Source organism: Astatotilapia calliptera, chromosome 9, assembly GCF_964374335.1.
Source record: "Astatotilapia calliptera chromosome 9, fAstCal68.1, whole genome shotgun sequence".
NCBI classification, from domain to species: domain Eukaryota; kingdom Metazoa; phylum Chordata; class Actinopteri; order Cichliformes; family Cichlidae; genus Astatotilapia; species Astatotilapia calliptera.
This window is the reverse complement of record NC_137430.1, coordinates 16,963,466-16,980,048: the sequence shown is the minus strand read 5'-3', so window position 1 is coordinate 16,980,048 and position 16,583 is coordinate 16,963,466. Positions and strand designations below refer to the sequence as shown.

The following is a 16,583-nucleotide window of genomic DNA, read 5'->3' as shown; positions in this document are numbered from 1 at the left end:
GAGCGGTCCCCAACCTTTTTTGTGCCACGGACCGGCCTTTAAGGTGTCACGGATAAATACAACAAAATAAAATCAGTACCGGCACCAAAAAAAAGAAGATTTATTCATAACACATGGGAAAAGATCCAGGGAAACTGAGTTAATGATAAAAACGATTAAAAAAATAATGCTAAAAACCAATAAAAACCCTGAAAACCATAAATTTCACACCCGAGCCTCAACTATCGCAGCCTGGTACCAAACAACTCACGGACCGCTACCAGTCCGTGGCCCGAGGGTTGGAGACCGCTCTTCTAGTGGACTGTCTTGATATGAGGAATAAGTTGTTACAATTAAGTCCACATGTGTGAGTCGTCTTAACTGAACACTAACTTTTGAATACTGAAAAGATAACAGCTTATGATCCAAATGCAACATGGTGAATGGTCTCAATCAAGGGAGAGGACTATGGGACAAAAAGAAGCCTTTAGAGGTTAGAAACAAACGAGATGACCCTGAGTGTCATGTTTTCCCTGCTGAAGTGTCCTTGACCAAGACACTGTATCTCTGTCTGCTTAAAGAGCTTTTCTATAGTGGTTTTCCTTATGGAGATCAATAATGTATCGCATGAATCATAAATTCAACCACAAGGACAGAGATTCCCCACCTCTTGTAATTTATATCTCTCTGAAAACGATGTAACAGTCAGTTCTGCTGACACAGGATTTTTCTTTTTAAAAAAAGACACATTTCTGGATACTGATCACCTCCACTAGGAAATACTGAGGGTTAAGTGCTTTGCTCAAGGGCACTTGAAGTAGAGGTGGTAGTCACTAGCTGCTTTGACCTGTATGGATTTTATTTTCTCAGCTACAAGCTCATCCTACTCCTTTAAAGAGTATAATTTTACATTTGCAGGTCAGTGACATCCTAGCCTATCATTTTGTGCACCATAAGCACAAGTTGAACTCTTTCCATCTGTCTTTTTTCCCCTTTGCAGACTAGCTCAATACAGTTCTTAGCAGGCACATTGATGTGTGGCACTGGGATACACATCAGTGCTAATCACTGTTTGGGGCAAAGACCCAGCTCACTGGCCGTGTCACCAGGGTGTGGTGAATCCTATCAGTCCCCAGCAGATATTGCCCCCCACTTTTTCTCAGCTACTCCTCTGTATAGTTGGGTTGTCATCCACAGGGTCAACAAAGCACTGTTGAGTGTGTATTAGCTATATGGCTAATCTTTACAGCTCCGTTTCATTGAAAGAGGCTTTCACAATAGGCTTTTGTTTGCTCAGGGAAACAGTCCAGCATGTATTTTGCCTTTATAGTTGAAAGCTGGTCAAACTGCAAGAACGAAAAGTGCACTCAAAACAGGAAGCCGTGAAATAACGACACCGGCAATCGTCTCTGCCAGAATTGTTCTTCAGATTGAACTGATTGAACGGGCCAGACTGTGGAAAATCTTTTGTTTTCAGGCCCTGACTTTCTCACTCTGCCTCTTCCTCTGCTTGTCTTTTGAACTCAATCCTCAGCTACGGCTGGTGTGATTAATGGCAGCCATTCATTAACTTGATCAACCACTTTAGCAGAGATTATTAATCAGATGCTTATTTAAATGTCACCACCGAGCAGCTGAGAGGAAATGAGGCCACTGGGAAATTGAGTTTTTGTGTGTGGGCTGCTTGTCTGTCTGTGTGTGTGTGTGTGTGTGTGTGTGTGTGTGTGTGTGTGTGTGTGTGTGTGTGTGTGTGTGTGTGTGTGTGTGTGTGTGTGCGTTTGCGCACTGTGCATGTTTACTTGCTGGAATATTTCCTCACACTGCTAACCTTGAACTCATTCATATGCTGTTATACATGCATTTGTGGGAGCAGCTAATACTGAAGGGATATGTAGCAATGGAGCCTAATGTTCAATTCCAAATGAGACGCATTGTGTCTCATTAATAAAACATTTTGTTGTGCCTGCATTATGAAGAGCATTACAATACTTATGGGATTGTTCAGTTATTAGAAATTCACACCTCCTGACAGCTTTGCAGGGCTCTGCTTCATTTCTATGTGTGGGCCTAAAGTATAGGCTATATGTGCTGTATATAGAAGATTTATAACATTTATCACTAAACATGCTGCCAAATAGGGATAATCAGGACCTACGTATCATTTGTTTCAGAAAGTTTTACCACAGCAAATTCGTAATGATTGTTTTCGTGTCCAGAGTTGCCACTGCCAAACTGCTAGTACAAACATGTTTTGAGGAAATGTAATGAGCAAATTTGAGCTGGCATTTGCAAGCTGCTCATGTTTGCTTTCACATACAGTCCAGACCGTGTGTATTTTCACAGCTACGTTTTTTTTCCCGCTCATTCGGGGCTGTGCTTCAGCGCATTCAGTTTGAAATGAAATATTGGATATTACACTGAAGTCCCTGGTCTTTGCTAAAATTTGAGCAGGATTATGCCAATATTGAGAGAACTGTGTGGGAGGTATTTTCACACATAAGGGCCAGATTTTTAGGGATCTAAGTGACATGAAGTCAGAAAAAAATTTAATATTCTGTGGAGAAAAAAAAAGAGCAAAAACTTCAATGACAGCCTGAAGTCTTTGACACACAAACCAGGCCCTTTTATCTTCCCTGGTGTTGCTCACACAGACCTTCAGCTATTGCTTATTGTGGGGAAGTTTTTTCCATGCGTGCTTTTTTTATACAATGAACTCATCTATTTGTGGATTTTAAAGTCGTATTCCTTTACACGGTCACATTGTTACTCCTCACAGTCAGAATAAGTTTTCTGTGGAAGCTGTTATCACAACCTTTAGTTACTTTTTAAAAAATAAATGACAACTAAACACCACGTGAATATTTGCAAGTAAAATGTGTGGCTTTGTGTGACCTTTAGATGTGCTTTTTTAAAAATCTGATGGTTAACAGTGTACTTTAACCCAAACGAAGATCTAACCCTAATCAAGTAGTTTCTGTGGCTGTGTGAACAAATAGTTCTAGCGCCTGACTTTCTTCTTGTGGCTGCTCCTTTTAGGGGTCGCCACATCTACCTTTATCTCACCCTATCGTTAACATCCTAATTGTTGTATGCCTAAACGTAACTAAACCAGGAATAAAAATGAAAGCAAATAGAAAGTGTAAGCAGAAATTAAAAATACTCCCAGACTGGAGTCTCCCAAGTGAATGTCTGGTATGCTTGTGCCACCTTCAGCCTTCCTGCCTTTAATGAAGAAGCTTATGCTTGGCTGCTAGTCTATTCGTTGCCTCACTTCCTCTTTTCCACTCTGTAAAGCCGACATCATTGCTGCAGTCCAATGATCTATCTGCCCGCCTTCTTTAAGCCAGTCAGCCTCCACTCTGTATACTTTAACTTGCGCTGCTCCTCTTTCATTCTCCCTTGCAGACTCCTTCGTCCAAACCACCCCCTCCCCATCTCCGGGGGGTCTGCCCTAATTCCCATCACCACTAGGATTTCATTCTGCCGTGATGGGCCATCAGAGTCAAATCACAGAATACCATAATTGTGCAGAGTTCCTCAAATATTCAAAGACTCAAACTGAAGTTGAGACCTGGCACTTTGTTGTAGTACTTTTTTAAGTAGCCAACTTAGCATGCAGATTATAGCTTCTGTGAATTCTGCTCTGTCTCTGGGAATTGCAGTGGTTGTGCTACCTTCTCTTTTTTTAACCATACCTGTTGTACATATAATAATATGCAAAAAAGCTGTTTGTGTGGTTAAGATTAAACTGTACGCTGGAGGTGTTTTTCTCTTTAAGTTGCCTGTGAATGAAGAGCACATATAGGACTTAAAGTCTGCATCCCAGGCTTTAAAGTGAGCAGTTCTGTGCTGCAAAGGGTAAACGCAGTAAGTCCCAGATTACACTTAGACGAGCTTTATGAAGGGAGGAGAGGGAGTGGCCAAGTGTGGATGTGCTCTGAATCCAGCTTGCTTCGAAAGCATTTATACGATAAAGCAGGGCCTTTAAAGACACTGCAGCGAATACGTCTGCAGAGAACGCACAGATCCCACATGTCAGCTGTCTGAGCTGAAATCTCTATTTTATGATATTTACCTTCAGTGTAGCAACACACAGAAAGAGCCTTCTGAAATGTCCCATTCACAGTGTAATCAGTATTAATAGTAGGGGAGAGTGAGGTAAGATGAGCCACTTTTTACTCATGTTGCCCTGGATGTGAGAAAAAATGACACAGAAATAGAATGATAACATATTCCTTTATTTCAGGATGTCTCCTTTCAAATGTAATGATCAGAATCTATGTCTGATGACGCTGCCCAAAATAATGACCTATTAAAAAAAAATGCTCCTTTGGCTCAACTTGCCCCAGATTAGGGGTAAATTGAACCTAGTCAGTGGGTAAACTGAGCCATCTTGGGGCAAACTGACCATGTAGTTTTTAAAATGTAAAACTGATCATATTGTGAAAACAAACCATTTTAACAGTTGTAAACCTGTGAGAACAAACCTGGAAACTGGTGGTTTCTAAACAAACCACCAGTTCAAAACCATTTATTCAAAAGAACTATTCAATATTCCAATGATCAAGGTTGCAGGGGAATATGAACTGTTGCTCCCTCCTTGCAGTTCCTCCAGCCTGTTGAGGTTGAGGTAGCTTCTTCAGCACATCCTTGCGTGGGAAAGATGCCTCATCATTTTCCTTGAACACAAACGTGGGTTTCTTACTGCTAGTGATCCCTCGGATTCTTCTGAGAAATCTGGCACTCACTTCGTTGTCTGCAAAGCTGTCAACCAGGCCAATGTAATGGTGGCTCCTGGATTTGGATGCAAATCTTACGATGACAAAGTCACCAACTACCAGGTCTGAGACATCTGGTTCACTTCTTTCATCGCTGGAACTCAGCGTGTCCGAAGTGTACTCAGAAGTGTCTTCAAATGGGATGGGAACATCACTCTCCTCAGAGCTGCTTTCCACTGCAATTTTTGTCTGGGTTTGTTTCCTCTTCCACATTCCTTGCTTTTTGTGGATTATTTCTTTTTTGCCTTTCAGTTTATTTGTCCTTTCTTCATGGGCTCTCTCTCTCAATTGCCTGCTTTTCAGGTGTATCAATCAGGATTCGTGTCTTCACACGCTTTCGATTTGTTTGTTTCCTGGGCTGCTGACTTTTGGGTAAGGGTAGAATATCAGTGGGAGACACATATCGAGCATGGTTGGGGTCACTTCGTGAACCACATGCATGTACAGGGTCTGGTAAAAATCTGGAACTGCTCTGCAAGCTTCTTGATATGCTCTGCTAGCTCCTTCTCCACCTCCTCAGAGAAGACTCTCTTTGCTGAAGCTGTTCCACTATAGCCAACCGATTTGACCTCCTATGTGTCCCTCTTTTTAATATATCTCCTGAGTGTTGACCTGTCAATTTGTCTTTCTTTAGCCACTGATCTTATGGACTTTCCTCCCTTGACTTCACTCGCTGCCCTTTCAATCTCCTCCAGGGGTGTTGAGCCCCAGCTGGTCTTCCGTCTGTAGGTCCTTGGCATGATATCTTTTCTATAATAGTTAACATATGACAAATACAACAAAAGGGTTCAGTATACTGAACTAAAATACTATTTAATAAGTCAGAGCCTTAAATAAATTTCAGTGCCTTATGGTGGGGTAGGTTGAACCATTGGATCAATTTACCCCATAGCCTTTGGCTCACTTTGCCCCATAGCCACCATTTTGAAAAAAACGGGCTAGCTTAGCAATTTAGGCTAATCTTTAGAAAACTTCTTCAGATGATATTATATTTTAGAAACCCACCAACATGTATAATATATCATTTTAGACACAGATACGTTTGTTTTAATATTACAGTCAATTTACCTGATATGCAGAAATTTTACTTTGATAAGCAAAAAACATTTTTTTGTGTAATACAGACTTACCCCTTCTCCAATGTGCTCCTCTTTAATATAGCAGGATGGAAATGATGAGTGCTTCCTGGATTTATGGTCACATGACAAAACATGTACACAGTTACCTAGATACAAGGGGTGGTTCAACTTACCCACTGGCTCATCTTACCTCACTCTCCCCTACTGGTGAGCTGATGCATCCAATTTAACAGGTTAAATCAGCTGCTGTGGAAGGAGTACACTTCTTCTGTATATGCTTCATGAATCATTCCATCAATCCATGTAATTGATTAAATTGATTAATCAGCGAGGGCAGAGAAGGTGATGGATGGCGAGAGGGATGGGACCCATCAGAATGAAATTCAAGAGCTGAAGTTTAAAAAGGTCAAAGGTCACACAAGTGACATTTATAGGCATAGCACCCTCTTCGTTCTTGATGTTAGGAATAACCTTTATCAAAGGTTCATGAATGTGTGTGTGTTTGCCCGAATGTGTGCGTGCATCGCCATAGATACATTCCACTTAGGTTTCTTGCCCCTGTGATCGTGTTTGGGTAAGTGATGCCAAAGCCCAATAATAAATCTGTGCCGCAACTATCATCGATGACCTGAAGGTTACAGTTTCATTAAGTGTCTTCCACTTTGATTTTCTCATCCCTCATGCCCTTCTGCTCTCCTGCCTGCCTAACTCCCCACTACACCTAGTAAAGATGCTCTGAGAGGCAATGTAGACACAGATAATGAGAAGGGGGGGGGGCTTTCATAAGTGGTGCAGTCAGCAGGCTTTGAGGAATGCATTGACATTTAAGGAAATATACTGATTACCTTTCTGATCAGCCTAGTTTGTTATTGATCCTTGCCTAGTACACGTCTGCGTGTTTGCAGATGCAGCGCCCAGATGAGATAACAGTTTAACTCTGTTAATGCCTCTTATTACTTGATAAATGTTGATATCTATCATAACATAGTTTTATATTTCAGAGTCTATAATTACTCCATCTTTAAGGTGATCACGAGTTAAATATACTTGCCGTACTAATTAACATCAGACCTTTGCAAGTTGGCTGATATCCACACCAAGGCTGCCTCAAAGTCAGTCCACAAGAAGAAGAATCAATGCATCATATTTTGTTTATTTCAAACTCCCGTGTATGAATAAACAATACCTGCTTGTGTGTGTGTGGATAGAGAGCGAGATCCTCCTTTTACATTCTTGTTTTTCATTATTTATAGTATATGTAAAGATAAAATGAGCTTAAACGATCAATGGAATAAAGATGCTGAATGGGCTCTAAATGTGTGGTTTTTAACCGTATACAAAAACTAGGCCACACCGCTTTCATTTGCAAATTTAACAAATGTTATATTACATTACAGCAAATTCACATGTTTTTCTTGTAAAAGGAAAAAAAATCACTCATAATATTGAAGCATATGGCATCTTTCACCACTTCTCCAGATGGAAAGACGACAAGTGGGTGGATTTGTTTGAAATGTACAAGCAAAGCATTGCTTTCTCCAAAAGACAAAAAACATGTTTACTACCACTTAGCTGTCCAAGGCCAGAGGAGCCACTTTTAAAATTGCGTGGTATTCCCCATTCAGCTTTTTAGAGATTGAATCATTGAGCCTAAGTTGAAAGCAACAATTAATCAGGAGGGAAGTGTAGTAAAAGCCTCAGGAGAAACTCTTGAGTACACTCTAAGCACGTCTCCTGACTGCTTTTGTGCTCACATGAATGTTTTACTGTCCCAGACGGTGTTAAAGTGCCAAAGAGAGAAGGGGTTTCGGCAGCCTTGCTACATTTGTCACAGGTATTCAACAGGCTCGTCTTCTCACCATTTGGGGAGGTTCCCATCTTCTGAATCTGTGAGAACAAAGCAGAAATTGAGCCAAGAGTGCCTATCTGAATCCTATCTGTTCCATCATTTGACTCCCTTTTTTTATATCACCGCAGCACAGGCGTCGGTGCAATGTTTTTCCGAGTCCGAAGTGCTCACACTCAAGTACCGACTCATGTCTAGACAGAAAAATTAGGGCATACATACAGACAAAAAAAAACTTTGACATTTAGACAAGGTGTTCACGCTGTGCAATCAGACCTCATTTTCCACACAGAGCTCAGTCAATGGTAGCCATGTCTCGATTTGGCAAGGAACAATCAGATTTAATGTGAAGCCTTTTTTTGTGTTTCTTGTTTCTGCAGGCTCTATCCTCAAAAGAATGCAGCCCGAAGATCACAGCTAACGGCATATCTTTGAAAGCCCAACCGCTCTGTTACTAGGCTGGAATAAAATGGGGTCTCTGGGAATGTATTGTAATTCTGTGGAGGTTTTACATCAAAGAGAATGCTGTATTTCAGGGCAGGTGACATGCAGTGGTGTAATAGTGGAATGCTGCATCAGAAAAGTAGCCTAATAACTTCATTGCTCTTTCCTTTTATTGAGAAACAATCATAAATAATCACACATCGCATGAATTTTAGACGCGTTTAAGCTTCACCGGTTTGTGCTTATGAAATTCTGATAGACTGAAAAAACACACACAAACCTCCTTGACAAGATACACACACTGAAATGATGATGTGAAAGACTAGTGAGAGTGTTCAAGAGTCAATTTCTGTCTTCTGTGAAGTCATCTGAAGAGTGATATTGAGTCTTTGGGGATAAGAGATGAGACTGTGATGTTGCGCTAGCAGGAGGAGGGAACACAGCTCAGAAAGGCTGGCCTTGTTGATGTAATTTATTGCAACATTATTCAGGAAAAACTGCTAAAAAGCTCTCACTTGAAGCTGACTTTTTAAACTTTGCGTGACACGTTTCTTATCACGTACAGCTGGGAAGTTGAGTTTGATTTTTGTTCTGAATATGTAAAAGTTTGGTGGAGGATTACCGTCACACCTGCTAAAATTTTAAAACCTTTCTTTAGGACACATTTAATGTTTCTTCTCTTCCGTTTAGGTCTGTTAAGCCTCAGTTATGCTTTGTTCTGGCACTGCTAAATGGAACAAAAATGAGACTTATGTGGTGAGCTCAGGGGAGCCGAGCCCAAGAAATGTTATCTTTGCTATATACTTTCCAGAGGCTTACAGCGTCATCTGCACAGGAAGCATTCATCTGAATGTCATGAATTACTGGATACGCATTCATCCACTGATTTGCAAAAAATGTAATCTAACCTGAATTGCTTTGAAATATAGCTAAAATAAGTGATGTTGTGTGTTAGCTAATGAGCTATGCTAGTGCTACCATTATCCATGCAAGCTATCTGATGGTTAAAACAAAATTCCAACCCGAATGAACATTTTTTTAAACACTGGCTATCTAACTGAGAAAGATTCTTCAGCTCTGACATGTTTGTGCATTTAGCTATTTGTGTTCCAGTAGTAAAATTAGAAAAGTGAGGATTTGTTATGCTTCCTAGCAAGGTGGAGTCATTCATCTACCACTAGCAATACAGCGCAGTACCAGTTTTCAGAATCAGAATCAGAATACTGTATTGATCCCTAGGGGAAATTATTTAAAAACAAATGCTTTATGCTTTTAAAAACACTTCTGCAACCCGTCGTGGGTAGAGACTGGTCAGGGCTCTTTATATGGCTTATTTAGCAGGTCACAGATCATAACAGATTACAGGTTTCGCAGTTTTGCTAACATTTGCATGCAATGCTGCCATCGTGGATTGTAAAGTCAGGACTCTCAAAAGTCAGGATTACCAACATGGACCTTGAAATGCACCCCCAAGCAGGACATTTTTTAAGAAACGCAAACATCTTCATCATAAGTTACTAAACACAATTGGTCACCAATTTAAAAACAATTTTTGCCTTTTAAGGGTGTACTTACGATGTGATTAATAATCGTTGATGATCTATAATCGAACAGATTTTTTTTTATCACAGTTAATTTTGATTTTTGTTTCTTTAAAGAATAATATTACATGATGCTGGTTGCATGTGATCTGTCGCTACCCAACCCTGATTGTGAGTAAATACTGACTTGACGGTGACCTCATGTTGGCATCAATAAGTTGGCTGCTACACTTCACAAAATCATCACCTGTCTTGGTTTAAAGCCAATTACTGTAAAATACAGCTGCAATGTCCTGATAATATTGAATTGAAGCACAAGCGTGCATTTGCCTCAATCCTCCAAATCGTTTGATTTTATTCAGAGCAATATCTGACAAACATATTAAGAGGTTGTTTTATTGTACTGCAGGACTTTGCATGTGGGTGGAGTAGATTTCTTTTTGTAATTTTATCCAACTACTCTAAGGAAACAAAAAAGCGTTTTTCAAATACTCCACAGATTTAAAAAAAAGAAAAAAAAGAATTGCCGCTCAGTTTGGTTTATTCATCCTGCTTTATCAGTTTCTAAAACGTTGGTCCTTTGGTTCAGTGATTTCAGCTAGACTCGTTATCATGCATGCCCTGCAACGGTTTGTGAGCTCACACTTTCCAATGTTGTAGATGTGAACGTGCTAAAATGACAAACTAAACAACTGTATAGTAATTAAAATGCTAGCATGGTGATGTTAGCATATAGCTTAGTGCGGGTTCAGATAGACAAATAGATACTGGAGCACTTCCCAGTTTAAAACATTAATGGCACAGCTGCCTTAACAGTGTTGGTACCTGTAGTTAAAAAAATATTTTTTATGTTGCTTTAATGCTTAATCCACCAGTGCAAAGTGCAAAAGTCACACATAACCAGATGTTATATGGAGAATATCTGGAGAACTTCCTGTTGGTGACTTCAAAGAGGAAAAAGCAGCAAAGCATTCAGAGACGCTGAAATAATTTATACGTGAGGACAGCAGTTTGTTGTCTTTGCAGGAAGTTCCTCAGTACATAGATAAACCTTGTTGTGTTTTCCTCTGTAATGATTTTGATTTTGTAATCATATATTAAAAAATAATTTCCCCCTTCCTCTATTCTGCTCTCTCCTCAGATCCAGACTTTGGAGACATGGGAATACCCCCACCTCTGCCCTGTAGGTACACTCCCTCTCTCTCCCGCTTTCTGCTTTCTTTCTCTCTCTATAGCCATTCTTCTTCTCTTGTCTCTCTAAAGTGTATTTATGCTGTTTTACTATCACTTATATACATACTGTGTGTTGGTGCATGTGTTATACCTCTTAATCATCGGTGTTTGTCTGCATGAACCACACATGTGTGCATGCATTTGTTTTGGGTGTGTTTATACATATGCGTGTGTTTCAGCCTGTCAGTATGACATGGTTGGCCCAGAAGGTATCGTCGAGTCTCATCAGATCACCAGAGACGGAAAGGCCGGTGCCACAGAGGCCGTCGACTGTAAATGGTACATCCGTGCCCCGCCGCGCTCCAAGGTCAGTGACGTAAACTACGCTCCCATCAAACTGTGAATTTGATTTGAAGCCAAATTTTGAAATGTCACATGAAATAAAATGGAAATGAAATTGTGTCCCCATTAGCTGAGCTGATGACAGCACAACATAGTTACATCAGAAAGACTAATGTTCAGCTGACAAATCCTGGATGTATTCCTTGTGAAATTTCCGGCTTCTGTTGAGATATTGAGGATATTTTTTCTTAATAATTATCTGTTTCCTTTCTATATTTCGCCACACAGGCAGTAAGATCAGGGGTTGCATCAGGAAGCTTTGATATTACATGTCAGTTTGTCTGCAGCTGTCAGCAGTATCCCGACGAGAGTGTTTGTGGCTGGGGGGAGGACTTGTTTCCCCGCTAGGGTCAGACAGATAGGCAGAAGGGTTTATTTGGGGTCAGGCCCATTTTTTTAATCAGTGAGCTGTTGCCAAGAGGAATAGAGGGAGGGAAGAAAAAAAAGAGAGCGCTGCAGAAGGAGAGAGGACTGAACAAACAAAGAGAGGCAGGAAGCGTTACCATTGATAAAATAGTGTTGGGTTGCAGTTTGACCCTGAGGCCTGCAACAGCCTGCATTTGTTTTCCTCGCCTGTGTTTTGCATATACAAATACAGGACATGCATATGCATGCACACCTTTGCTCCAACCCCTAATACACACTAGACATGCTTCCTTATCTACTAGAGGTACCTGTGCTGCATTAATGCATGGGATTAAGTGTTTCCTAAGGGCAGAGCAGCAGTGCAGGAAAAGGCTATATTTTACAAATGCTACCACCTCTCATATGATTCTATATGGTTTGATCCTGTACATCCATGACTGCAGTAAATCTGCTGCTCAAATAGTGTTGGCCCTCTTCTGAGTGCATTTGGGGGGTTTGATTTGATAGCATAAGGCCACAATTTTACTTTGACTTTCATGGTTAGAACAATTCTTTGAAGGGCAGGAAGGAATTATGGTGTCTGCATAGTTAAAATGTTAAAATATTTGATCTCCCTCGTAATACTAAAACTATAAATCGTGACCTTAAATAAACCCATGTTTTATATTACAGTGTCTTTTGGATCTGCGCGTGTCTGGCTTGTACGTATGTGAGAATGTATTTATAACTTTGGTCATGACGGGCTTCTTTAACTATGACTCACTTATGGCACAGACATGTGGTTCATTTATATTTATCTTCATTATGCCACTGTAGAAAGTCAGATGACCAAAAGGACTGGTTGTATGTAAACACTTAAAAACAAAATGTATATACATTTAATAAATATATATACATTTATTTGTCTTCTTTGCGAGCTACATAGAAATCTGTTCAGTTTTAAAGACAAACAAAACCTAACCTGTAAGCTTTGGGTTTGATGTTTACCTGGAATACAGTAATGTTAGGTGTGGCTGGTGATGATCACCAAAAACCATACGCATTTAAATTGTTATTTAAAAAGAGACATTTAAGGCATTTAAGGGACATAGTACATGTTTGATTTCTTTGGTCAATAATTTAAGATCCCAGTTGTAATGCACATTTGTAACCTACTGGATTCACATCTTGGCTTTCGATCTAAATTTACCCGGAGGCTCATTAGTTAGATGGAGCCACTCTCCTAGCTTGGGAGTCACGGCACCAAGTGCTCTGATTACCACTGCACCGCTGTTACCTTCACCCTCCACATCTTCTCGAGCTCTTCTCTGAGCCCTTGGTACTTCTCCAGCCTCTCGTGTTCCTTCTTCCTGATGTTGCTGTCATTCGGTATCGCTAGATCGATCACTACAGCCGTCTTCTTTCGCTTGTCTACCACCGCTATATCCGGTTGGTTAGCCAGCACCATTTTGTTCATCTGTGTCTCGAAGTCCCACAGGATCTTAGCTCGGTCATTCTCCACCACACTAGGGGGGGTCTCCCATTTTGCCTTCGGGACTTCCAAGCCATACTCAGCACAGATGTTTCTGTATACTATGCTGGCCACTTGGTTATGGCGTTCCACGTATGCCCTGCCTGCTACCATCAGGGCCATCTTTAAACAGCTTGCACCTGGGGTCTTGCCTGGTGTGGTAGACCCCAGCCTCTATGGATCTTGTGCCTAGAGCTTACTCCTGTGCTGCCATGATTAGTGCCTCTGTTCTGCCTTTCAGTCCAGCTTTGTCCAGCCACTGGTAGGATTTCTTGATGTTAGCCACTTCCTCTATCTGGCGGTCGTACATACCGTGCAGGGGCCTGTCCTTCCATGACGCTTCCTCCTCTTCCTCCTCTTTCTTAGGTTTCTGCTGCCATCGTCTCTCAGTTGGCAAGAGATGATATGCTATGATCATTATAATAAGATACGACAGCAGGATATGAAATAGTGACTTGCTCTGACTTAATGTTAATAGGAATCAATTACGTACATGCATTGTTCAGTTATTCCAGGGGGTGAGGTAAGGTAGCTGTATTGTCAGCTTTACTGTGTCACTATTAGTTTCACTAATTCAGTGCTTATTAGTGATGCCATGCTATTATGGTTACTGTAGAGATCTTTTAAGATTTATAGAGTACACATTAGAGAAGCTATTAAGGCATAGTTTATATCAGATGGAAGCTTTGATTAGGTTCACAGTATTTTTTTCTACACAGGCTTTTCATACTGAACTGCAGGCTCTCTGTACTGTACACACACACACACACACACACACACTGGCTTATGCTATGACTGGCTGATAATGGTTCGACTGTTATTCATGGGCACAGTATTTGTTCTTATCTGGCATATTCCTCGGGTCGCATATTTCCTGCTAATGCTCTGGTTTCCCTTCAGAAATGACCTTCGGATTCAGCTGTTTTGAAAACTCAAGGCCACGGGAGTTATACAACTGCATCAATCAGGAGACTTACTCTTAGTCGTCACATGGAAGCTTACAATAAGTGTTAAATTGAAACAGCTATTAGCAGGGAGTCTTGCCAGGGTTAAAGGTTATGCTTGATTTTTTTTTCTTTTTTTAAAAAAATCAATTGATGCATTGCCAGTGAGCCATCAAAACAGACAAGTCAAGTTTGTGTGCATCACATGCATCCTCCGTTTGTGAGTGAATATGTTAGTTATGTGCATGAAAGAGTAACAAAGCAAGCAAGCCTGGCAGTATGATGTATTAGTTTGAATAAGTGTCACATTTCGTACTGCAGAAATGCCTCCGAGGCCAAGTCATGGGCCAGAGGCTGACAGTCATTGGCACTGATGGACAAGGCAGCAAATCACATTTTTAGTACAACTCTATCTTCTGTAAATCACAGTCCTGAAGCTCCCACCTGCACTGCAACTATTCGCACTCAGTTACACATAAAATATAAAAAACCTACAGTTTCTCTCTTTGGTTCCTCACTACCTCTGTCAAGTAGACGCATGCATGCTCACATGCTGCTGCAGAGAGGGGGACTACATTACTGTGTGTACGCATGCATGGAGGTCGCACAGTGTGTAAGGCAAGGTGTTCATCTCCCTATGCTTATACACTACTGCACTACACCCAGTGTGCCAGAAACAGCAGAGATAATGACATCCTATACCGGAGGCTCTAATTAGACTGCACCGGAGCACTCCAGAGAGAAGCCGGGAGAAGGAGGTAGGAGAGGACGTGGAAGCATGAGAAAGGAGGGAATAAGGGAAAGCAATGCTTAATAATGCGTTTTACTGAAGATCTTAAATATATAGGGATGGAGTTTTGGGGGTGAGATGGCACATGGCAGATGGCAGAGAGAGGGATGGAGTAAAAAGGAAAGAAAGGTGGAGACTGACTGAAAAACATACCTGCAAGTAAGCAGTAATGACCATGTGTTGTTGCCAGAAGTCACAGCAATGCACCAAATTTAATACCATCACGTTACTTTACACCACCATTCATCCTCCACTTCAGAATAGATTACCCTTCACTAGGATTCACAGTGATATACATGTCTAATAAGAGTAATTTACAAAAACTTTGAACTGAAACTTATATTTAAATTTATAAACTCTTCCTATCACCACTGCTGTTTTTTTAGGTTCTTTGGGCTATTTTGGACAGCTGTCCAAATTCAGCGCAAACTTATTAGCTGTACTGAGGGATACATTCAGTTACCTCATCAGTTTCTCTGTTTTCCACAGAGCATCTCTATCCCGTCTGTTTTACACAGTCTGGATTTTTCTTGCCCGCGCTGTCTGACACCTTCTACATCCTTTCATGATAATGGTCAAAATATGGACATTCATTCTGACTGTAATGAACAGCACGCGCTGTTACAGACACCCTTTAGCAACAGAGAGAGCATATTCTTCCCCGGTCAATGATGGATTCGGCGTCATTATTGGGCGCTGCAATCAATGAAGAAGCAGCCTATTTCCCTGCTGGAGCCAATCTCTCACCGTACAAATTGGTGATTGTATCTATCTTATCCGTTGCTGTCATTCTGTGTTGTGATGCCATCTGCACTCAGAATTTTTCTTCATCATCGGCCTGTTAGGGCTTAGGAGCCACAGAAAAACAACATCAGAAGCTTTTATTTGTGAATTTGTTAGTAAATGTTATATATTTGTCACATAATGAGGCCGTCCTGTTCACCTTCCAGTCAGTGCTCACAGTAACTACATCGGTCAGATAATGAGTTTGTGTATGCAACGCCTGATCAAAGACAATACTGAAAGGATTTTTTTTTCACAGACATGCACATCCTTATGGCCTGCCATACAAAAGTACTCGAGTTAAGCATGTTAGAATGCTACAATATTAGAAACTCTCACCCTAGAAAGCCATCGGCCAGTCTGAGGGCCAATTTTTCAGCTTAACTGGTTAGTGTGCAGGTCACTGGTTAGTCTTTCATAAGGGTTATATATTTAAAATTAAAAGCTACATTTTCACACGATAACTGACAATTTTGAGATATCAGCAAAGGAACTGATTGATTAAAAGAAATTTAACCAAAAACAGGTGAAACGGAAAACCAGAATGCCTCCAGTATCAAAGGTTTTGAACCTTGCCACAGCTCCAAGACTCTGTACACAATTTTGTGACAGTGCATCCGTTCAGATATTCTAACGTGATCAATGTGGAGAAGCCCCCTTCTTCAACACCATCACTGTCATGCTTCCATCCAGAAACAGTCATGATGGTCAAGACTGGGAATTATGCTATTTAATGGCTGTAGTTTTATTGCTTTAATTAGCCATTAGCACCAATTGAAGTCTATGCCAAAATCCTAATTTGTTCATTATATCAACATTGTTTTGCATTAGCAATTAGTCTCCGCTTGCTGAAAAAGTACTTTTATCGGTTACAGATGGCTGAATTTAGTGCATTCTTTGTGCTGTAGGTGGAAAACTTCATGTCTAATTCTCCCACCATTCGCTGAC

General features: G+C 40.7%; 1 protein-coding gene and 1 long non-coding RNA gene across 9 annotated transcripts in view; one reads left to right on the top strand and one right to left on the bottom strand.

Moving 5' to 3' along the window:
* Nucleotides 1–16,583, top strand: part of neto1l (neuropilin (NRP) and tolloid (TLL)-like 1, like) — a 72,905-nt gene that overhangs the window by 38,173 nt on the left and 18,149 nt on the right. For all 8 annotated transcript variants that reach the window (XR_013911273.1, XR_013911272.1, XM_026179455.2 and 5 more), the window contains exons 5-6: nucleotides 10,809–10,850; nucleotides 11,080–11,207. Coding sequence is in view for 6 of the 8 variants with exons in the window: in XM_026179455.2 (XP_026035240.1) it covers nucleotides 10,809–10,850; nucleotides 11,080–11,207 (170 nt within the window). In the remaining 2 variants the exon portion in view is untranslated. The remainder of the gene's footprint in view (nucleotides 1–10,808; nucleotides 10,851–11,079; nucleotides 11,208–16,583) is intronic.
* On the bottom strand, nucleotides 4,197–6,035 carry LOC145430936 (uncharacterized). Its single transcript, XR_013911274.1, has 2 exons — nucleotides 5,888–6,035; nucleotides 4,197–5,507 (listed from the first exon to the last, which is right to left on the bottom strand). It is a non-coding gene; the product is annotated as an uncharacterized LOC145430936 (long non-coding RNA).